The sequence below is a fragment of the Seriola aureovittata genome, chromosome 20, assembly GCF_021018895.1.
Source record: "Seriola aureovittata isolate HTS-2021-v1 ecotype China chromosome 20, ASM2101889v1, whole genome shotgun sequence".
In the NCBI taxonomy this organism is placed as follows: Eukaryota; Metazoa; Chordata; class Actinopteri; order Carangiformes; family Carangidae; genus Seriola; species Seriola aureovittata.
Window position 1 is genome coordinate 16,467,373 of NC_079383.1, and position 25,242 is coordinate 16,492,614.

Below are 25,242 nucleotides of genomic sequence, written 5' to 3' on the forward strand. Positions count from 1 at the left end.
CAGTACTGACGTGAAAGCAGGTTCAGTCCCGTCCAGCCAGCGCCACACGTTCTCCTCCTCCCTGTCGGTCAGACCCATCCAGAAGTAACCCTTTCCAAATGTCTGCTTCTTCAGCCATCTCTGAGGTCACACGAGGACAGAAAAAGCAACGAGTCATTAACTAAGAAGTTACCTCACACATTACAGAGCCATGACACACTTGAAACAGGTCAGATTCTGGGATTTCGTTATTTTATTAAGGGAAAAAAATGAAATCATAGTCAGTCACCTGTTCCTCCATATCATTGATGATGAGCAAAGAAGCAGACTTTGATTCGCATGATGCTTTTGCATCATCAAAACTGTACAGGTTCCTGGAGAAGAAGTAGCACTTGTCTCTATAATTTACCCACCCAACAGGGCATCCTGCAAAACAATGAGCAAGTTCGTTATTATAAGTGGTGCTAGATCAAAGGCTTATTCACTTCCTTTTATTTTATATTATTATTTCATATTCAAACAGAATATAAGACTAAATGAGGAAAGCCTTACCGGGGGCCCATATCGTAGGAGCTACTGCCTCATCCTGCAGAGACACAGGGCCCAAAGGAATCATAGGACCACGGAACTGGATTCCTGGTTGTCCTGGTTGTCCTGGTGGTCCCGGAGGCCCCACTGGTCCTGGTAGTCCCCTTGGCCCCTGCTCCCCAGCTGGTCCCACTGAGCCTCTGATACCTGGTGGGCCCTGTGCCCCCTGAGGGCCAGGCTGTCCGTCTCTTCCCGGCAAACCGGCAGTACCTGGCTCTCCTTTAGCTCCAGAAGGTCCGGCCCTGCCTCCTGACCCTCGGGAGCCCTTGGACCCTGGGCTGCCAGGTACGCCTGGTAGACCCTTTAACCCTGGCAGACCTGGTGGTCCTGGAATACCCTGCTCTCCTCTGGGCCCTCGTATCCCTGGACCACCCTTTTCTCCTTTCTCTCCCTTTTGGCCTTGCTGACCAGATGGTCCCTGAGGTCCCTTGTCCCCTCTTGGCCCTCTGGGACCAGGGGGCCCTGAAACATAAAATATACTAGTTAAACAATCTGCGAAGTATTCTTTTAAAGGTTAATGCCACATTTTGGGAAAAACACATTTCAGCTTTCTTCCTGAGAGTTCGATGAGAAGAGTGACACCACTGTGTCTATGGGATGAATCTGAAGCTACAGCCAACAGCCAATTAGCTTGGCTTAATAGTCTGACAGTGTAGACTAGCTATTTGTAGCCTTTGTACTAAGCTAAGCTAACTGGCTGCTGGCGCTCGCTTCACATTAACATGAGAGTGGTATCTAACTTACAGCCACACATCCCTCACCCTGTAAAATAGTGAAGTTGGTTATTAGTTGTGAGTGCTTGGTGTCCACCAGTTTCATCTCCTCCATGACAATGGAGAGGCTGGTGACCTCATTGTCTAGACGTGCTGCCAGCTCCTCCTGGTGGGACCTCAGACTTGATGCATCTGTCCTCACATCTGTCACGCTGCTGTTGAGGTTTAACAAGAAGTCTGAGTGACGGCCGACTGTCTCGGAACAAGTGCGTAAATCGTTCAGGTTTAGGTTGATGGCACCCAAGAGCTGCGTGGTGAAGCTGATGTTGCCCGTCACGCGGTCCATGCCTTGCTCCGACTCATCCAGCCGTACCTCCAGCCGGTCAAACTTGCTGGACGTGAAGTTGCCGAAGTTCCTCTGCTGATCCATAATCTGCCGCAAGGTCTGGTCATGAGCATCAGCCAGGCTGCTGGTGTTCTGGAGCTGGTTGGCCATAAAAGTGAGCTGTGATCCCACATCCTCAAGGCTATAGTTGTTGGCATTTGCCAGAACTGAGGCGTTAATAGCCAAGATTTCCAAGTTTTCCACTTTACCTCTAAGCCACTCGGTTTCAGACCGTGTCTGTTGGGTCGTTTGCTCAAGGCTCTGAAAGTCAATGTGCATGTTCTGGATGGCCTGGCTGGTGTCATCCACCGAGTGCTGCAGAGCAGCAATGAGGCCTCTCTGCTGGGCCTGGGTGAGGTTCAGGCTGCTGATACTGATCAGCGCCTGGTTCTGGAGTTTCACCTGCTGCTGGAGTTCTCTCTGCAGCCTGGCTGTGTCTTCCTGCAGACCTTCAATGATGTTGCCGTAAGACTGCAGGGTGCCATTTACAGAGCGCAAGGTGGCTGTGTTGCTATTCAGCAGTCCCTGGATGGAGCCCTGGCTGCTCTGGATGTCTGAGCCAATGCTCTGCAGCTGACTAAGCTTAACTTGATCGCTGTGGATGCGTTCCTCCACCGCAGACAGTTGCCTCTGAAGAGTCCTGATGTTGTTCTTAAAAGTCTGGATCTCTGTGGTGGTATTCTCTGACTTCTCCCCTGTTTGATCATCTGTGGACAGAGATTTGTACAATAACAAAAATGTTTTATCCGCTTACTGTAGCTTTTACTTCAATTTGAACCCAACTACTGTGCATGAAACTTACCTAGCTTTTTTAAATCAGTCTCAACAGCTATTATCTTTCCTCCATAGTTTGCGATACCTTCAGAGACACTGTCAACTCTTTGCACCACTGTAAAAAAACAGGACAGGGAGGACAAAGGTCAGTGTCAGTTTCATTGCAGACTCTGTCCTTTAATAACAGACCAGAGTTGCCTGCAACCACAGACATCATATATATAAGGGATCAGAGAGGAAACCAATGAGATGCGTCTACATATCTTGTAGGCATGTAATAATGGTGGAATTGATTAACATAATCTCCTTGGTTAGGCCAGTTCTAGTGAGATGGATGTAAAGAGATGGAGCAGCTAAATTTAGGGTGAGAGACAGAAAAGGTAGGCAATGAGAAAGAGACAGGGGGAGGGAGGAAGAAACTTTGATTCAGCAAAGATGGAGTGGGGCGGTCAGTGAGAGAGACTGAGGTTGGAGGTGCATGGGGAGACACTGCTGAGGGCCCTAGGGGACAGGAAGTGACCTAGGGGGTGTCTTCAGTAAACAGGCGGATCAAAAGACAACCCAGAGGAGACAGACGCTGTGGCAGGGAGGCTCTTCACGCCCCCACAGGCGACACCAGCGTTCATTTCCTCTGGAATGTGTCTGGGATTCCAGGGAATCAGCCCACTTCTACCACCAGCCTCGCCAGGGGGACACATCCTTGAACTGGGAACTGCATGGTATCCTCTGCTGGGAAGCTGCATCCCAGCTGTGCACTAAGTCAGCAGTTCAATCAGAGGGCTTCCACAGATCACATCATTAGATGAGAAGATCGATACCACACTCATCATTGTACGCAAAATTTGATGCTATACCCAGCAGCCGGTTAGCTTAGCTTAGCATAGAGGAAGTCACTGCTCCGAGCCAAGGAATAGTCCAGACATAACCCTGTGTAAAAAAAACTGTAACATGTTGTTTTTACACCCTGGTTTTTGAACCAATTAAACAATCTAAATATGATAACTTGTTAATTACTGAGCTTTAGGGGTGCTGGTACCTTCAGACATATCCAGGCTAGCTGTATCCCCTTGTTCCCTGACTACAGCAATCAGTATATATCAATATATCAATCTATTCATCTGCTTCTTGGCAAAAAAAAGCAAATGAGCATATTTCCCAAAATGTGAAACTGTTCCTTTAAATCCAAGACTTCACCAGCAGAAGACTCATTCTTTAGCCTCCAGACTGCTAATACAAGAAATCTTTTGCTATTATGGAAAAATTACCTCCTGAATAATTGACAGTGAAATGTTTGGGAAACTTCAAATTGAAAAATGAATGTTTAACCAATATGGTCAAAACAGTTTTTTGTTTCCTTTCTTCACCCTCTTCAACGTCCTAAAAACCCACCTAAGGGCGTCTCATGGAACAAATAAACTGATTTAAAACCATATGTACCTATGAAAATATCCCCATATTACCACATTATTTTTAGTTATGAGAGAAAATGCTCAGTTTGACAGGAAATATTCCACACAGAAAACTAAATGGGGCGTATTTCCAGACACAGGATGTGCAGTCCCACACTGCGGAGCACAAAAAAAACACTTTGACTTTAAGTCCACAGGCTACACCGATGGCAAATTGTTTTATTTCACTGACACTTACACACACTGTCCTGGATACTGAAACTAACACAGGCAGGATTGCATCACCCTATAGCAAAATTAACCATAACACACATATACAAAGAAGCTGACATTGCGACAGGGCTGCAGAGGGAAGCGTTACCTTGGCAGAAACATTATGGGTTCAGATGTTGTAAAAATGAACTGTTTTGTACCCAGTATGAACTCGTTCCAGCTCTTGTGTGGGTGGTTCCTGAAACTTAGTGTTGACTCTGTCCGGGATGTCTCGTAAAATCCAACTTCCTTACACGCATAAAGTCAGAAATAGTAAAAAATAGTTATGAAGTGAGTGAACTGTAAACTCTGTGCTTTGATTGTTTTAAAATTCATGGAGCAACAAGGCAAGCATCTCAAAACTCAATGTACAGCTAACTACTGTACAAATACTACTGTTAAAGATGAGGATGACAATTTTCTGCCTCCTCTCAGGCTACATAGTGGCTATAGCTCCAGCATCTTATTGCTGGTGGTTGTACCTGCAGCCTGACATGTAACCTGCAGCCACTAGTCAGGGCTAGAAAACATCCCCAAACTCCTCTGCACATTTTCAGGTATTTTACTGATGCTAAATATCCGAAATGCTTACAAATAACTGTCATTTAACTTTGTTAAAATCACCAAATTTTCAGCTTCTAAATGTAAATACTGTAGTACACAATTATTTATCTTAGAATACAGATATGCTAGTAAATCCCAGGGAGGTGTTTCATTTTATTGTGCATGAATTCTCCTTTTCATTTGTATAAGAAAGTCCATGACTTGTTGTTTATGGTATCAAACTTAATTCAACTGAGAATGAATTGAATTGAAAAATTTAAAATCAAAGCTTTTTAAATGCAAAGCTCCTCCTCAGACGCGGCCCGCTCACCCTTTAGCTGCCTCCGACTTAAAATATCTACAGAAGACACTTAACCAGGGTCATTCACTTTCCTCTTTGCCACACTGCTGAACTCTGCAGGACGCTTTGCTTCAATGACTCTGTTTAAACTGACGCTATTTAAAATGAATTAGTCTTTCAAAATTAAAAAAACACTCAGAAGGAGAGGTAAAATGTGCAGGTCATGTCCGGTTCCAGTTACTTTTCTTACAGTTTTTGAGGAAATTAATGGGATTTAAATCCTCAAGAGCCCAGAGAATGACCTCATATTGTCTATGGTCTTGTCAATCAAGACAACAGGCTGCAGGGAGAAGACAGAGGTCACTGAACCCCTGCCAAACGTCTCAGGTTAAATTGCATCAAAACAAAAGAGCCACATAGAGGATGTTTCTCTGGGTCAGTGATGGAGGACAGAGAGAAGCACACATGTTAAGTGCATAGAGCACTCTGGGTCTCACTACATAACCATCTGGAGCTGGGAGTGTGTTTAGGCTGAGCTGTGGTTCCCTTGACAGAGCAGCGCTTCAGTGCCAGTAAAAACCCAATTTCAGTGGGTTCTGCTGGAGTTGCATGGAGTTCACTCACTGCTCATCTGGGATCAATTAGGCCTGCATGAAAACATGCAGCATGGAACAAGAAGGACTAACTGACCTCAGAGAGTGAGGGGACATCATTGTTAATGTACTCAAGACACACAGATAACCCCTGAACATGTTAACTTCATGTCATTTTCACAAACTGAGAAGAGAAGGGGGACAAAAAGCAGTCACATATGGGAATGTTTAGCACAATTATGGCAGGAACATTCAGAGTTCAGTTCTCCAAGAGACGACCTGGAAAAAATGCGAGAAAGCCAACCAGGAAGTTCAGCTCCACAAAGCCTGAAGAACTTCCCCGGTTGGTGTGAGCTTTGGGGGTGTTGGTAAAATAAACTGGGACAAGCTTGTGTGGTGGAAGCAGAGGGAGTAAAGCGCAGGGAGAGGGGACACATAGATGGATGAGGCTGAAACTGAAAGGCTCTGTTGAACCATGTCACAATGAAACATATTTTCTCACTTACCTCCACTGGCACGTGTAGATAGTTTGAGATAATTTCTGCCTCCATCCCCAATATTAAGGAGGTGAATTGAATTTCATTACTGTAAACAGTTTTCATTGGACCTACTTTCAACAGAAGAAACTGTCCTCATAAAAACTGCTGACAGTGAGGCCACGAGTCATGGGAAATGAACAGTTTAAAAGTAATTTTCCCAATGCTGCACACTGCAAACAAAAATTCCAATCATCTCCATTGTAACAGAAGAATTCTCCGAAACAAGCGTCTCAAGACCTGAACAAATAAAACCAAAACTACTGTGTTTGCACGGCTAGATCGCCACTTATGTTAAAAGACACTTAACATATGCTTATTTGCACTTTTGCAAATTAATATGAGAAGACTGTTACCACTCTCATGTAAATATGAACCTATAAAGACTGGACACAGAACTAGCCTGGCTCTGTCCAAAGTGTCAATTAGTCCGCTCTACAGCAGAGACGCTGGTAGGCAGAGTCTTTACGCTAAGCTAAGCTAAGCTAAGCTAATTGGCTGCTGGCTGTAGCTTCATATTTATCAGACAGAAATGAGAGTGGTATCGAACCTCTAAGTGTAGTTTCCAAAATGTAAAATTATTCCTTAGTGAGAAAATGTTTGTTTTGGGGTGAACTGACCCTTTATCTGTATCTACCAGTGAATCCTGAGAGGAAATCAGATTTTTTTTTTCTAGTAGGTGTGGCAGCTCTCTCCTCATATTTTCCATTACTGATCTATGGTCTTAAATAATGACAAAGAAACATCGCCAAAGAACATTGATATCATGCTTCATGGGCACGCAAAGGGACAAAGATCTGCTTCTCTCACACAAACACAGGAGGTCTCACTGTACTCATAAACTTATCAAACAGCAAAAGCTTTTTATTTCTTGGCAGCATGAAGAGAAACCAAATATCTGATAAGTGCTGGGACGCCCACTCTCTCAGAACTCTGAATCATTTCAACATTTTCAAAAAACAAATTGTATCATTTAAGTGATGTTTAGAAATATTTGTCGTCCTCCAATTTCACCAGTCGTATCAGAGTGACAGAGGAATAGAGTGAAGTTTAGTGAGAGAGATACTTCATCTTACCTTTATATCCAAGTACAGCAACAGCGATGGTGAGGAGAGTACACAGCACATAGAGCAGAGCTATGGAGGTCTTCAGCGCCCATTCATTCTTGCACTTGGTGCACTGGGTGCCCTCCTGGATCCCTGTGTAGAAACAATGAAGAATACCACATGATTCAATACATTATGCAGTTTTCTGAAGCAGAAGAATTTAAAAAGGACATGCGGGTAGAATTTTGGTGTCGGCTAGGGACTCTCCACATCCAGGACTCCCACATCTGGACAAACAGCATTGGAGTCTACATTAAAGGGTCCAGCAGTTCCCTCAGGGCCCAGGTGGTGAAGGGGCAAGGGACACAAAAACAATCCCCCCCACTGACTTGTTTACACTCAGTGACATGCTTATTTTCCTGAACTCAGTCTTCACTCAACAAACCGCCTCTTTTTCAGTTGCCGTCTCTCTCGTGTGCACAACTATTCCTTCCCAGTGAGTGTTGTACAAGAAAAACTGGAAGTGAATTGTATGTAATGTACTTTTGTGCCACCTAAAAAGTTTCATCTTTATAAATCTACACTTTTTCAATTTTATTCTTGCAGTGCCAGGACTGTGGAGTTGAAATGAAAGGCCTCGGCTTTAGGGGACACTTGTGGAATATATCTTTCTGAAGATATCTTTCATGACAGATGAGTGGCAAGATCCAGAGTGCTGACAGTAACACAGCTGCGTTTCATTGTCAGTGCAGGAAGAGTGTGTCTGTGTGTGTGTGTCTGTGTGTGGAAAGGTTTGGGGGTTTTGGTTTTCATGCACCTGGAATCAAACTCACTTTCATATCCTTTAACATAAAAGGAACAGCTCTCATCTAACATGGACACAAAGAGTTCAACACATGACTATCACATATCCAGATGAACAGGAACCCCACCAGAAAACCAGTCAGTTATCAACATACATCAACCTGTAAAGTGCAGGAACCATTTAGTGCCAAAGATTTCACCACACATTCAGTTCAAGTGCATTTTAAATGATGAGGTCATTCTTAAACAAATTAAAAATGCAGTGCTGATTGGTTGGTCAGGGTCTCACTGGGAGTTTACAAGCCAAAGTTAACAACTTGACTCGTTCTTATGGGTGTGAAGGGACTGTTAATCATCACTAAGTGTTAGACCACAGTAAAACACTGACTCCAGCTGGAAGCGAGGTCTCCTCAGCACCGGGCCGACCTGAGAGAACATGAGATTTACCGTAAAAAGCACAGGCAACTTCTGCAGAAAAAAATAATTAAAAAAACATTTTAGGTGAACTGCTTCCATGGTTTTGATTCTTTGCCAACTCACATGACACCACTGCCTCGCAGGCCAAATAACAGACCTACTTTATTTCATCTGCCTTCCCAAAAATGACGGTGTAGAAGTCATTAAACTCAGAGACTCACACAGTTTCAAGCATGACATCTTTAGAGGAGCCAGACTGACCAACTGGCCTGGCCGACATTGTGAAGGATATTAGCTTATTACAGATAAATTGGTATATATGGTTGAGGCAAAAAGTCTTAGACCACTTTCCCATCCTCAGCATTTTGGAGTCCCACTGTATGTTGTCCAATAAGTAGCAAGAAATTGCAGCACAGACATACCAAATACCATACTTTTTTTGCCCTCCACCAACTCCTAGAGAAAATATATGACTCTTTAGTAACTAAATGGTTTACCATTTTCACCAGCTAGTTGCTAACTTTGTCTGTTTGTTACTTAGTGCTCAGCATGTAGCATACAACTGATTTTATAAGAGCTTTTTTGCTTAAAGGAGTTATTTGTAAGTTTTGCTATTGCTACATAGCCAGCGTTAGCTGCTAGCATTAACAGCTGTTTACTTACCAGTCTTGATGAGAGCTTCAGTCGTTGTTCTGTTTACAAGTCAAGAGGTTTATAATACATGCTCTGAGCAGTGCTACTTCTTCAGGGCACCCTGTACGCTATACACTGACTCAGTATCATAACGTGACAAGACAGTCCGACCGGGCGGGGGCTAGCTTGTTAGCATGCTAACATCAGCTGGAGATTTTGATGCAGAACTCGCTAAGTTTCTTCTAGACTGGTAAGTAAACAGCTGTTAATGCTAACATTGGCTATGAAGCGATAGCAAAAACTTACAACTAGCTCCTTTAAAACACTCATGAGAGACATGACAATGAACCAAAACATGAGAGTTGTGGGTCGTATAAACAAAAAAATGTGTTACTGTTAAAGAGGCTAAACGACGCCTTTCAGATTATATATCGTAATTGGATCAATACCTAATACAAAAATATTGATTATAGCAGCTTTAAGCTAAAATCTTTTTAATGTAATGCTTCCACAGTTCCAACTCTTTGCCAACGCAGATGACGCCACCGCCTTTCAGGCCAAATACCATTCCTACTTTTTCTGCCTAAAGCTGCACAAAAATCTGTAAATAAATCTTATGTTGAACATGTGTTCCTAAGAATGGCAATGTAGAAGTCCATAAATTTCATCAAACTGTTTGAAGGCATGACATCTTTATATAAACCAAATCAGCTTTTCGTGACTTTTGTTGATTTCTTGCCAAAATGTTCACATATTTAAAAGGAAAACAGGTCGTTAAGTGGGAGGAAAAGTTTGAATAGAAGTGGAGACAGAGAAAGTAAAAAGGCAAGATATGAGTCAAGGAGGGAGTGGAAATCGTGGAAATGTTGCAGTGTTGCTATAGTTTTTTTCTGCTTGAATTGTTGTACCACACACTTGAGAGTGACATCAGCTGTTAGAGCCCGAAAACATGGCTGATGCTCATGTCCAAATCACGTAAAGAGCCTCTATGGACTCCTGAAAATGTATTAACAAGTATTCATGCCTGAAAGACATTTGTCTTTAAAAGCACAGTTCCAGTTCTGGGTGTGGAGCCATTTACTAAGCACAAAGTGGTTACCACAGCTGTGTTTGAGACATCAGGAGTTACCAAACGTCTTCCCTCGCCACTGGTTTAACCGTAAGCAGAGAAGTGCACTCTGGGAATACAGCCACAACAAATGATTGCATTGAATCATTCATAACTGCTGACATGTTTGAAGTGTCAGCTCGTGCATGCTTCCATAGTAAAGCAAGCATATCAGTTCATCAGTTCACAGTAATCATAGCGCTGCTGCCCAAATTTGCTGTTCCAATCCAAACACACTGACAGTGTTTACAAATCTGCTGCACTGAAACGATACCAAAACACTTTGTAAGGGTATAAACGATTACACAGGCAAAAGGCTTTTCCATTTCACTGCACACTTGAGTGATGATCTTCAGATTCTCGGGGGATATGTGGAGAATTTTGGGTTGGCTGTCAAATAGGAAGGACACCTGGCATAACAAAAAACACATGGTTGACAACACAACAACAAGAAGGAGAGATTCCAGTTTCACAGCTCCTCTATGAGCGCAGAGAGAAGACATCAGATGGAGCAGCTGTAATCCTTTCAACCCCCGACTGTCGACACACCAGTGGGCTGTCCAAGGCTCTATCAGGGGTCGCGACCTGCTTGCTGTTAATTTCTCAGTAGGTCACTTCCTGGATGTGCAGTACAAATAAGATAAAGAGACAAATCCTGGAATGAACTGCAGAGTCAAACTCTAAGATTATGTTGTTGTTGCTTTCTTTAAATGCATGCAAATCATCATTGCTTCCTTTTTTATGTTGTTCTTTGTGCTTTTCTAAAAATATACCGATACATCGTCTGCATAAGTGAAGATATTAGGGCTTATTTTCCTCCCTTCAAGAATTCTTTTTCAACTTAGTTGAAATTATAATTTTCAATTATATTTTGACTGTCTTGTGCTGGTGAGTTAATATCAGCAGCTAGATTATGCTTAGGGGCTGGGTATTTCCAATTTTTTAAAAATGATAGCCTTACTAACACTGGATTTTTGAGGCTGAGGCTGATATCAAAGTTTAAAACATAAGATACAGACAAAAAATAAATAATAAATAAATAATACATTAAAAAAAATCAAAAATCAAATCAAATGTCAGCTTTCAATACTTGTTATTGTTAGTCAGAACCAACAGAGTTCAAATGTTCTTAAAAGTCACTGGAAATGTTATCATTGTGTAACTACTGTAAAGACAAATCAATTTTCAACTAAATTCAGCCCAGTTTTAACTTAGATGTCTAGTTGTCTTTTAACCTGCAAATGATCAAAGCCACACTTACTCATGCTGCTTTTGTTAGTAGGAACAGAAAGTTATTTCTGTCCAACACAGTATGCCTTAACAAAGAGCATAATAGATTTTGATCCCACATGAAATACAATTGGAAAACCAAACATCATCATGAAGTAACACAGAGACACCTGGGATGTGACATGGCTCCGCATTCTACAGCAACCGGCTGTTGACATGACAAACGGCCAGATGGATATGAGACAGTCAGGACGAGCGTCTTTCACACATTCTCAGATATCTGTCACACTAATAGAGCCCAGATGCACAAATCCTAACACATGGATAAAATATCTTGAGGTTTATAGCACATGAGGTTTGGCTACACTTGGAGTAATAAGTTCATGATACAGTGAAAAAAAAAAGCTTCTGTGGGGACAAATTTCTCAATAAATATTAAAATAAGGAAGATGAGAACTTTAAGCAGACTGTGGAAAAACATACGTGAACACCGACCTCCTTGTTCACAGTTTAACATCAGAGAGACTCAGTTTCCTTTAGTTTGGCCACTCGTTATTAAATCGGACACTGATTCGTCATCTTTCCCCTTCGCCGGCACAGTCAGGCGCAGCTGGATCTTACTGACCACAACCACAAAAACAACCATCGTCCAGGATGCTCAGACCACAGGCTGACAACAACACTTTTACTGCTCATGGCAAAACAAAAACGATGCTCCGAACACAAAGGGCCTTTCCAAAACAAGAACAACACACCAGTGGGTTTTCAAATGTGAATGGATCCCCTTTGTCATTGTGTATTTTGGCTCGACAAAGGCGCTCATTGTTCCGGCAAAATCGATGTTGAAATTGTGTCCGGACAGTGTCCATCTTGGTGATAATAAAGTGTCTCCAAGCCTGTGTATTTCATCAGCCTCGTTACATGAAACAAAGGATTACCCAAACATCATCTTTTTCATCTCGACATGGCCATTAATCTGCCCCTGAAATGCCAAAACAACGTCCAGGAGGTCACAGTTAAGCACAGCAGATACATGGGCCTTGCTCATTAAAAGATAATGTTTATTTACAGTAAATAGCAGAAGGGACGCTATAGTAACGGATGAGAACACAGAGCTGTGAGCTGAGGTCACACAAGCTGTGATTTGGAAACATGCCTTGCCTAACACACACTCAACCGCTTTCCAGTAACCAGAGTGTATTTCTACTCCAAGAGGGCAATCAGTGAATTATACCTGGCACCAAAGACAAAGTTCAAGGCGAACTGCTGCAGTGGATGAAGTCCTCAAACGCTGGACCTCAGAAAAGTCAAAACAGCAACATCAGAAAGGGAATATCCTCTGGTACAACTTAAAGCTTTGCACTCAAAGGTGTACCTTTAACGGAAACATTAAATATACTGCAGTCATTGTGAAGATGGAGAGAGAAGAACGATAGGGAGTAACGAAGGGATGAGGAAAGTTGACGAAAAGAAGGAAAAATGGAGGACAGAATTTAAAGTGAGTGTGGTACAGATTGAAGTAAACTCTCTGTATGCCGCTGGCAGTTTTTCATAGCTGACGTTTTGGAGATAGATGTTAACCCCAGAGTAAAACCTAAATCTAAAAACCAACTAGTAACGACAGGTATCAGATGAAAGGGAGTGTAAAACTGCATTCATTTTGCGTTTTGGTTTGGGGGCAGCACAATAAGCTGTAAACACAACATTAACAAATTATCACATTATAAAGTGTTGATATGTTAGTGTTATATTAGCAGGAACAGCCTTTTGACACATGCAGCAGACATTATGCAACATTACCATTCATTTCAAGTTGAGTTTCTGGCCACCTGATGAATGTAAGTCCTAATATTTGCTCTGTTTAAACTCTGTTTTGATCCCCTGAGAGAAATATAATACATATAAATATAATAATGTAAAGCCGCTTTAAGTAAAATGGGAAAATTTTTGACTTTTGTGCCCCCTGTGGCAGTGTGTAAAAAAGCACTGAGGCAAACAGCGAGACATGCTGTTCCCCTGATCATACAGCTCCAGTATGGGAACATCAGGATGAATAAGCTAAAATCACTTAAAAATTCTGCGCAAAGTGGCTTTAAAAAATATACCGAAGTCCAGTACCTGAGTAAATGCACCTCTGACTCTCATTACATCACGGGGACAGGAAGCAGCTGCCGTGTACCACATCGACCAAACCTTACCTCCGCTGATTGTGAAATACGTTTTTTTTTTTTCACCGAGTGCCAAAACTATAGCTGGTTGTTTCCAAAAGCAGCCATCTACCATGCCATCTGTCCTTCATTACTCAAACAGAAATAAGAGGTTTTTACAAGATCTCTGATACACTGTAATCTAAGCCAAGATGTTTTACAGTCAGGAGGGAGATGATGGCCCAGTGAATGACTCATACGCAGCTCGGCTTTCTCAATGGCACGGTGAGGTGGCCTGCACTGTTTCATGTGCTGCAGTAGCGTGTGTGAGCGAGCGCACTGGTCCATGACTTTCGGTGTTTGTGCACATAAATCAGTGACTTTCAGTAACTTCTAGCTGCAGCTTTAATTTTAAAGAAAAATTACTCCTGTTAAATATTAGCAATGGGTGATGTTTGATGTAATCCAGGAGTAGTTCTTTGGCGTACTCACTTTTCTCCTCAGCCTGCCTCCGAGACATCTAGTTCAGTTGGTGGATTCACCACTAGAAATATTTCCTAGAGTGCTTCAAGTGTGAACTTTAAACTTTGAAACTTGTAGCAGAAACAGAGATGAAGGAGCTTCTCCTGCAAAGAAAATGTGAGTTTGAAGCGTCTTTGAGCCGCCAAACAGAAACTAGTCCCATTATGAAAGTTAAATCACCAACAGCTCTTGTAACGGCACTTTTGGGTCCACTTTCCGCTAAAGAGACATGCGGAGAGAGGTGCTGTGCTTCCACAACTAATGCACAGAGCTCTCGTGTAGCAGCAGTCCTGGCTGGATGGTTATTTCACCTAATAACTGGCTGTTAAACAGCTTGGACAACGTATCCTGTCTTACAACATGCCCACTGCACTCACATCGAGGCTGTACCTGCCAATGATGTAATCAGAGGAAGTGCAGAATTGGGGCCAAAGGGTTCTGGGTTCATGGGATGGCTCTGGGGCCCTGCAGGAAAACCGACACCATCCCGGCTCCATGTGTGGCCTGATTTAGGCTCCATCTCTTTTATTACACGTGATGGAAACCATGCGCCTCATCACTGGAGACAGGCGGGCATGATGCTCATGGTTATAATGTGAATGAAAGTGGAGTGAGAGGAGGAGTGAGGACAGGAGTGACAAGGCCAAGCCTCATTCACAGAAGGGAAGAACAAAATGTTCGAAAAACACAAGAGACAATGGGGGAAACAAAATGAATTAAAAGATCTAAGAGGTGGAGAGAAAGCAGTGATGGATGAACTATAAAAACTGTTAACGCCCGTCACAATCACCTACAGCGAGCCAAGGCTGTGATGTAAGGACTGGGAGAGAAAAAGCACTGGTGCCTATCTGACAGGATATCTCTGACTCTGCTCTGTAGCTATCACATCCAACAAAAGCCATTGTCAAATTGTGAGGCAACCAAGATTACAGCATCCAGCGGCTCTCCAGAGGCTCCGACTGTCTGCCACCTCTCTGTGGGGGAGAGAGGCAGAACACATAAAGATCTAATTCATCTGTCAGATCTAGTTTGATCTAAAGACTTTTTATGGCGTTATATTAGACACGTATTTAAAAAAATGAAAAAGGCAATTTGGGTTATTTGTTAGTTACAGAGTGGACAGATGCAGAAACTCTTAGGAAGAAGCAAAAAATGATGCTGACAAAAGCACATGTAGAGCTTGATGTCAGTGAATAAGATGGATACAGGACGTGTTTAAAGCTGCAATCATTGTTTTTGTCGAATTGGGAGAAATACTGAACATCTGACTTCATCATCTTATAAAGTTGTCTAGTAAATACTTGCCTATTTGCCCATCCTCAGTAACATCAGCATTCATTTAAAGTTATGTTTCAAGTCCGATATTCTCTGTTTTAGCTCTGTTTTTGTTCTCCACCAGTTCTTAAGAGTGATATCTGACTCTTTGCTGTTAAATATTACTATGTTAAGCAGCCGGTCGCCGTTTGGTGCTGGAAACCAGGTTGAAGAGAGTTGAGTTGGGAGCTGTAAAACCAAAACGATAAGCAACGCTCTGTGTCATTTGATCCATTGATAACATGAAAATACTGATTAGTGCAGTTTGCAAAATGAAGTCCATGATTAATCAGGAAGTCATAAAACTATAAATGTTCCTTCCTGGAATGGGAAAGTATTTTTTCTTGTCAAAGAGCCAAAACCCGAGTGAATAAATTGCAGTGTGTTCAAGAAAATGAACAAAGAATCTACAACAACAGTCCTCAGGCTTGCAAATAACACTGGTGGGACACGGAGAGCTGCCCACCCCTCATCCTACCACACCGACGTCTCAGCAACTGATAGTAGAGGTGGAGAAATAAACATTTCTAAAATGCTTTTCAGATGAGCTGCGGTCAGACAGGCTCGCAGGCTGCGGCAGCATCCATGGCATCTCCTGCTCCGCAGCCCCCCCCCCCTCCTACGAGCCCAGAGGCCCCACTCGACTCTGCTCAGACTCAGCGCTCGCTGCAGTTACACAAACAGGCCGTCTTTCCAGAAAACTGCATCAACAATAGAGTGGAGAGCGGGAATGGACTCGCTCAGCTCAGGGATTTGGGGCCCATGGAGTGACTTGGGTTTTAGTTACAAAGCAAAACATCAGGGCTTAGGCACCCCAAACGTTGCAGCTCTCTAGTAAGTGCGTGTTTCTTTTGGTGTGTGTGTGTGTGTGTGTGGCCCACTGGTTAATGATCATCACATTAGCATCCAGAATTTGATAGCCTAGCCTACACTCAACCACGCCATCAGCAAAAAGAAGCGGGCTCAAAGTGAGAATGCAGGAAAGCGGGACAAGAAAAACAAAAGAAACACTTTATCCAAAGAAAAACAAGATTCAAAGGCTGTTCATCGACTCTCAGCTGCCATTCAACCGTAAAAGATGATCACATAGAGCAGAGCTTCACAGTAAGTCCATACAGCTTTGGAATCAGAAGCTTATGATCTTTTAAACAAAAATGCAACCAAAGAAAAACTTGCAGGAACTCTCAAGCAGCAAAGACCTGGACCTGAGTCTCTGTCTCCAAAACCCCATCTGATCGATGTCCACTCTCTCCCTGGTCAGAGCTCCAGCTGGTTGCTTCAGGTGCCAGTCAAAATGTAAAAAACCACTACAAAGACCCTCATTGCCGACTGAGTGCTGGCAAGAACTTCAAGGAAAAACAAACAGCTAAATGTAACCAGTTGAAGAGAGGCAGAAATAAAATAAATAACGTGACATTTTCCCTCTGATGAGCAGCTGGGATAATAAACCACAAAACGGTATTTGAGGCATGCCCTTCTCCGACTCCGGCAGCCCCCTTTTTTTTTTTTTTGGTGATTTGGGAAATTCTTATGGGAAATAAGAGCATGCACACATAAAAATCTACTTCTGTCCGTCTCTTTTTACAAGTAATTCTCTCTTTTTGTTGTGTTTGTTAGACCTTCAGGACACACACAATGTTATTTTGGTGACAAACGCTGAATGGAAAAAGAATCAGGGCGACTTAAAATCAAGCTGCAGCCACCACAGCTGTATGAGGAAGCCAATGCAGAACTGCCTATTGATGCAATTCTCATAATGGCCACTGGATGCTGGCTTCAGACTGTAGTGAAATGGGGGTTTTTCTTGATTGACAGTTGTCTCAACCCATCACGCTCATCAACCATGCTGTGATTGGTCCTCCCACAGCACCCATCTCTCCACTATCCTGTTGTTATAGCAACAAAATCCAAATTATGTGACCACTTTGTCACCTCTAATTTGACCTGGTGCCGGTTTTACAAAGACAGATTTTGACTGTGGCTTAGATATAACAAAACAAACAGTCGGACTCAATTCATCTGTTGGACAAAGCAGTTCAGTTCTGGACTATCTTAAACCAGACTGTGACACAAGGAATTCTGGGTAAATTAAGATTGGAGAACTGCATCCAACTGCTCAGCTCCGTTTACCACAGCAGAAAATGTTTGTCCACTTTGAAAAAACCTCTCTCCCTTCTTGCTCTCTCCATAACAATGTTAGCAAACCACAAATTATGAGTTTTTGCCACTGGTCAGCACAGGTGTTGTCGGTTGTTACCATGGCAGCACTGTTCTTATGCCGGAGTTAGCCAGGGGGTAAGGTGAATTACCATCTAAACTCGATGTGCAGCGTCCAAGCAGGTAGAGCCAGACACTGATGCACAGCAGTCAGCATTAAAAAGAAAAAAATACATAAAACATCTCCGTACGCCTGCAGTGACTGATCCTCACAGGAACCATGAGGATCCAGTTAGATCAGTGCACTCATACATTTATGCATGCACGCATTACAAATCCCCAGACCAACAGGAAAGTGTGATGTTTTGTGTTTGATTCTTAGCTTCAGTCTGTTTTTGACAAAACTATACAGTTTTGTTCTGTTTCAAATATCAGAAAAGAAAAAGATCCAGCAAAAGAAAAGAGCAGCTCTGAATCATTTTGCAGTTGCTGTGATGTTTCACTGTCGCACTTCATGTCCTGCTCAAACAATGTCTGAAATGTAAATGTACTGAACTGCAGTTCCTGCCCTGCTGAGGCGCCGCCAGATAAAACCCTGAAGAAGTGAAAGATTCGTGCACATTATTGGGATATTTAACAGGAAGCTGGTTGGGGGAAAATCTCCATGGGACAGTTTCTTTTAAAGACTGTGCCCACAGCAGCTAAACTCATCCCCGCGTTTGGCCGCATCCACCGCTAACGCTGCCAATATGGACGAAGGACTGTTTCTTCACCGACGCACATCACCCGATGAAGGAACATGTTTCCTCCCTGACAGATCCGCTGTGGACTGACGTTCTCTACCCGAGCCCGACGGTTTGACTGGTTTCTGCTCGCTACCACAGGGGTCGCTTGTGGGTAACGTCAGTATAACATTATGGTCATCGCGGAGAGAGCCGCTCTGTGATTTCAGGGTTGCTTGTAATAAGAGGCTCTATCATTTAGCAGTGGCTTTGAGAGGACATGGAGGGCTGTGAAATATGAATAGGACCGTGGTCTGTGTGTTGACAGGTGGTTGACAACCATGAAGAGGTTTAAAATGAAATCAATTAAACAAAGACAATCATGAAGAGGATGTGATGTGCAGTTTGTGGTTATATAATCTTAATATTAAGCAATTTTACAGGTGATTTTTAATCCCTGTTATTTCAATGTGAAGCCATGCACAGTATCAGTGTAGCAGAGTTAATACTATGTAAGTAGAGAAGGAAAATTTTGGACAAAATATGCACTGCTCAGAAAGTGGAAAACTCCAGAATGGAAACGAAGAAATTACAACCACTTGTGCAACTTGCTCTGCACAATAATTCATATTTCAGAGAGAGCACAAACCACACGCAGGATGTTCAGTTACAAAGTTGTACACTTTTACTCCAAAAGCTAAAAAACCTCCAAAATCAACAAGATAAAATCCAAAAAAGCAGCAGGTTAAAAAAGACTGATGGGATGATCTCTGAGGTGGGTAACAATGGAAATGCCTTCTGTTAGCATGCGGCATCACGGGCGCAGGGAGTTCCTCCTGGGTGGCCCGGCACATCTGCGCTGGATGTGAAGGCGTGGCGTGTCAGTGTGAAAGACAACAAGCCTCCCTGGTCAGGAAGAAGGGGGGCGATTTTCCGCCAAATCCCGTTCACACGGACACGCTCCAGACGTTGAGGGTGGCACGCCACTCTACCTCAGTCCGGGAGACGAGGCATCGAGAGGCAAGGAGGAGCCGTCTGACATCTGGGTGGTGAATCACACCAGTTACTGAAAGTCCTAATCAACACCAGACAATGGATTTAAATTACACTCCACAAGTGTTTGTTTTGATTCAAAGACGTCCTGGAGAGAAAACTCCTCTTTGAATCACTGCCGGGTGTCATCAAGTGATTGTCCTCACTGCTGCAAACAGCGAGATGTGTTTACAGAAAAAAAAAACTATTTGCAAACAATCAAACTACCGTGCGTTCAAGATCTTTTCCTACAGCTGCGGCGGCGTGTGCCATGAAATATTTGTGCGGACATTGTAGGATTTACATGGGGGGGGGAGACGGACTCAGACGCCTTTTTCAACAGTAGCATTTTACATCTTCAGAAAATGTGTGAAAAGTTTGTTTCCATCCAAACAAGAGTGACGAATGATATAAATCTGTTTGTCTCTGAAGTGACAAGCACAACACGAGGAATACTAATACAACAGTGGTTACAGCGCGTCACGTCGCTTCGCTCCGTCCGATGTTCTGCTACTGTGCATCTGCACAAAAACACTTGTAACTAACTGCTTCCGCAAATTACTCTGAAGCTCTTCCACACATGGGATGTTAAAGCACTGAACGCTGAATATAGACGATTGTGAACAATGAACAATATTAACACAACGTCTGCGTGTTCAGAGGAGCTTTAACTCAAAAGTGCAGCAGTAAGTTGATGTTTGAAATTTGAAGTGCTATTCTTTTAAAAAAAAAAAAAAATGTTTTAAATAACCAGATGCACACATGACAAGCTTTGTGCGGAGCTCTGAAAAGATGCCAGAAAATGAATTTAGTGAATTCCCTCTGTCTGCAGGCTCAGCCACACATGGAAAATGTGATAGTCATTATGCATCTGACAGGGTTTTGGAGCCCAACACTATTCCTCTCCACTTCAACTCCCTTTTGCAAACCAGGAAGCTGTAGGTTGATCTTGGCAAACCTCACAGTCGCCCCCCCCCTTCATTAACATTTTGGACTGTGAGGAGCAGATTTAGTGGGTTTTATTACTTATACTAAAAGCGGAGGAATTAGAATCCCCAAATTCATTGCAAAAGTGCGCCTGTGTGTTCGGCTGCCGGAGGTGTTGGAGAAATTTTAGTGCTTGTGGACACGGGAGACTCACATACATAAAAGTATCAGTTTGTACTACTGAAGTGAGGTGTTGTGTGTTATTCCAAGGGTGAGCACACACACACACACACACACATTGGAGGGAATACAAATGTAAAGTCTAATGTAGAAGCATGTTCCTCACAGAACAAAGAAGTGCAGCTCGCCAAAGTCGAACACATGCCTTTCCACAGGAGACGTTACAGGGAACGCAGGTGTCTTGGACCACCTTCCCTCCGCTCCGCTGCTCTTTCATTTAATTACTAAATCAATGACTCAGACCCCCTTGTTTGAAAACCTCCTGAAAGGCTCTTTAATAGAGGTGATGCTGAACTCCAGAAACCCTCTCCTGACATCTGCATGTGGGTCACATCAAGGACACTGGGGCTATTACAGTGTGTGAGCGCTGGAGGACGGGGCGGCGGGGGGGTGGGAGGCTCAATGGGGGGGTTTGCTGCTTTTCCTCACTCTTAAAAAAAAAAGAAAAAGGGGGAGTCAGAGAAGTCACTGACACATTCAGATGATCACAGGTCCGGACTGAAAATAGCAGCTAACTAGCAGCACATGTGCTCTGGCAGCAGCGTCGCCTGCTCTTTGCATTCAGCGCCCAGAGTCGTGTTACTGCTGCTTCATTCAGCGTAATGAAGGTGTAACAGAGAGCGAAAGAGAAATGGGGGGGGTGGAAAGTTTGGACCAAAGTTTACAGGATCTTTCGGAAACCGACTGTGATGTTAAAACCATTTGTTGTGCTGGAGTTCCTCTACCTGCTGTCCAGTGGTGAAACGTGTATTCATTCATCATTTACTCTGGCACTCCACTGATGATACACGTCAAAGCTTGCTTGGTGTTTGGAAGGCGTCACATCCGAGTCACTCATCGTAAGTGTCTGACTTAGCGTTCACGTCAGCATCTGAGTCGTGATTACAACTGGGACGGTCACACTTTTCTGCTACATGTTGGTAGATCCCACTTCGCTTCATAATACACAAGCGCCTTAAGATCGAGCAAACAGGAACACGTTGGCTCAAATCCACTGTTCACTGATTAAACCCAAATTTAACAGACATAGTGTTATACTGTCAATGCAGCGTAACACTGTAATCACACAACTGTCTGCAGTTGTTCTGTGACACGATCGCTTGCAAGTGGTAACCATGGAAATGTTTCCCATCTCGTCCACCCATCCCATATGCCTCTTGCATGTCTCCCAGATTCATGACATTACAAAACTCAGTTGGGAACTCTTCAGTAAAAGTAGCTGTACTTTAATTTAAAACGACTTTGAGCAATTTGTGAGCACTGCTTACATGCAGATTGCAACGACGTCACATTTGATTGTGGCTCGCAAATTGCAGGTAAATGTGCAAGAGCTGCACGTGCACACCCGGGTCACAAGTACGCCATTTGTTTTGTGAGTGAAATGTGTCAAAAGTAACACAACAAGTGTTGAGTGGGGTGTTTTTTTGGACCTTTTCCCACAGAAAAGTTCAATTTTGGGACATAAAACCAAAACAATGAGCTGAAAGATGCTTAAATGCTCCATATTAGAGCTGAGGGGAACTGTCGGATGATACTTTCCTGTGGATTTCTCATTCACATTAGACGTAGTCATCTCCGAGGAGCTACAGCTGTCAGAAAAAGTATCAGACTTGAGTATGAAGTCGTGTAAAATAGACATGCTTGAGTAAAAGCGCCTCAAAATTATACTTGAGTATGTGTGTAAATGTACTTCTGTTCCTGTTCCATCCCTGCTGCTGTCGACCTACGATGTACAGCTGAAAACTCAAGGGAAAAAAGAAATGATGTGTTCATAAAATTCCTCTGAGCAGCCGCTATTCCCCTTTTGGCCGCTCTTCTTTACCCTCAGACAGTTCTGTCAGATTCCAGGTTGAAAGGATTGAATTATAACAGAGATAAGAGTCTGTCCAAACGTCTGCGAGCGAGAGGAATGGAGGCCTGTGACGAACTGCAGCACTGGGCTAATTATTTTCTAATTGCATTTATGTGAGTGCAATATGATCTTATGTCATAAAGGTGTGTAAGTTCATGCTTCAGATAAACACTTCCAGCTGGATCTGGTACTGTTACGACTCCCTCCTCTCCTTTATCTCCTACCATCGCACACACACTCACACGATCCCTTATCTCCTCACAAAGAACTCCTCTCATGCTCCTCCAAAGACATCCATCCACTTCCTGCTCCTCTCTCACAGACCGGCTGCGTCTCCTCCACCTTCTCCCCCTTCCTTTTCACTCCCCTCCCACCTCCGGGGATAAAACACCCTCTCACCCAGTGCCCCCCCCCCCCCACCCCCCCGTGCGCCGCTCCTCGCCTTCATTCACCATATTGGTTGTTATCTCTCCTCCCGTCTGTCCTGTGGTGTGCGATTCTCCCAAAACCAGATATGAGGAAATCCCTCACCCCTGGTCTGCACATCATCTTGTTGTTTACACCCCGAGGCCTCAGTTTTAACAGCCCGCTTCTCTGGGTGAACTCTCCTCTCCCTGCTCAGAGAAAACAAGACTTAAGCCTGATGTGAAACTGAGACATGCTGCTGGTTTCTGTAAGCCACTGACTTTATTTTTTTAATCACATTATACTTCATTGTTTCTGGCCGTCTCCTTGGGAAAACATCATTTGTAGCGTTAGCCGACATTTTTCTTGCACTGTCTCACACAAACTTAGTTCTCCTTTTTCTCTTTTTGACACCACGTTAATTTCACCCTCACTCTCTAACGTGCTTTGAAGCTTACATTAAAACCCAACAGAGAACCTCCTGCACACGTCACCAGATGGCACGAAGTAGCCAAAATCAAAACGCTGGGATAAAACAAAAACCTTTTTTTTTTTTAAATTTTGCTCAACAAGTGCTGAAAGTGCGAAATGTGCAGCCGACATTTTGACTCTGTAGGTCAGACAGAGCAACAGCACAACGAGTGAACGAGCACCAGGTGAGGGGCAGCGATTCACAGATAATCAAGAACAGGTGTTTAAATGTGACTTAAAAAATGGTGCTTAAAAAGGCTTGAAAATAAATTTGTTTTCATTAAAACACAGTGCCCTGTTGCATCAGTGTACCTCCACTCTAGATCAGCATGTGAGGGAAAACCCTTTGTTATAGATTAATGTCTGCACAGCAGGAGTTTTAAAAATGATTTCCCCATAAAGTTAACGAGTTAAAAACGCGACCCAAAAAGTTTGAGTTCCTGATCTTCACCAGACAAACTCTGTTTTTACTGCTGGTCTGAGTCGTTTTAGCAGGAGGCTTCAGTAAGTGCTTCACCATCTCCGTCTGCTCGCTACAACAGGTGTCTGACCTGCTCCGAGCTCAGGTCACGTTAGCCCCTTGAAGTACGTCTGAGTCTGGAGTTTCCACAAGAGCTCAGTTTACCTCAAGGTCACTGAGAAGCACTTTACCAAAATTCAAACTTCCCTCAGCTGATTTTTTGGCCACGTGGCGGCGGCAGAAACAAGCTCCAAACACAACATTTACATTTCTTTTATGTCAACATATGGTTAACTTGTGAGCAAATAGTTGCCTGTTATGCATCCATCATGTTTGTGTCCACATGACAGGTTTTTAGCTCAGTTTTAGTCTCCATCAACTCCTGATATATGAAATATTTGGCTCTTTAGCTGCCAAATGCTTTACTGTGTTCACCACCTGGCTGGGCAGGAAGCTTACAGTGGGTGTTTGGATCTTTTTTTTATTGCTGAAACGACTCACAGCAGTGAGTGAAACAGTGAAGTTGTGAGCCATATTTCCAAACAATGAGCTGAAAGATTCCTAAAACTGAGAGGAACTGCAGAGCAGGGTGAAAATTCTCTGTGGGTTCGTCACCACAAGCAACACCTTTCACATGAAAATTGATTGTGGCAGCTTTAATGACCAAATGCAATTCAGCCAACTGTAATTATGAATAAGAAAAATGAACTGGTGGACTATGAGAATCACATGCGAGAAAACACAAACATTAGCAGCAAAGAGAGAAGAAAAAGCTTAATACACATGTGCGCACCCACACGCATGATAAATACGCGTGCGAAGGCATGCCGACTACGTCTCAAGGCCAGAGGAAATCTTTTGACAGTGGTATGGCAGACAGTGAAGAAATCTTTGTACATTTTACAGAAGTATTAAGTGATCAAAGCCTGCCACGCAATTTTTTAAAGAAAGAACCGAGAGGCAGAATTTTACAAAACCACATCACAACACTGCGAAAAAAAAAGCCACAGCAAAGTGCGCGAAAATCAGACATTCTGACAAACACACTGTGAAGTCTCACATGACAGTTTGTATTAAACGTGTCAGCGTCTGACAAGGGCAGGCTAGTAATTGTTAACATAACCATGTTAACCAGGACGGATGAGGTGGTGGGTGAGCTGTCATTATGACTACAGCTAAAAAGGTGCTTGTGAAGCCGGGGGGGGGGGGGGGGCGCGCGCTCTTCGCCAGAGAAACCAACCGGACCGAACCGAGCCCTGGCTGTGCTGACACAGCTGGTTCCAGGCACAGACACCCCAACACCGTGCTCGGCTGCAGGAATGTTCCAGGCCGTGCTGGAGAAACCATAACAAGTGCAGGAAATAGATTAGTGGACTCCGGGTTCCACACCGGCCACAAACCTCCCGAGTCCGGCCTCTCGAAAAAACCCACATGTGTGGGAACGGCAGACACAGCAGCCGAGGGAGTAAGACCCCAGATCCAGACATCAGTGAAGATCCCATGAGGACCTGCTGCACGGAGCAATCAGGTCTCATCTACTTCATTACGAGCCCCGACTCCTATCTGGAGACCGACATGCAAGTCTTCCAGTAAAACCCAACGTCCAGTATTACCATCCAGCGGAGGATTGCTGGTGAATGCCATTTATGTAACTGTAACCTTATTGCCTTTGCCTCACCTTG

At 43.5% G+C, this 25,242-nt stretch overlaps 1 protein-coding gene across 1 annotated transcript in view; it reads right to left on the minus strand.

Moving 5' to 3' along the window:
• Positions 1-25,242, minus strand: part of LOC130161284 (collectin-12-like) — a 34,818-nt gene that overhangs the window by 1,792 nt on the left and 7,784 nt on the right. Inside the window, exons 3-8 of the mRNA XM_056364483.1 lie at positions 7,150-7,272; positions 2,468-2,554; positions 1,329-2,372; positions 532-1,029; positions 269-405; positions 11-120 (exon numbers count right to left, since the gene is read on the minus strand). Coding sequence (XP_056220458.1) covers positions 11-120; positions 269-405; positions 532-1,029; positions 1,329-2,372; positions 2,468-2,554; positions 7,150-7,272 — 1,999 coding nt within the window. The remainder of the gene's footprint in view (positions 1-10; positions 121-268; positions 406-531; positions 1,030-1,328; positions 2,373-2,467; positions 2,555-7,149; positions 7,273-25,242) is intronic.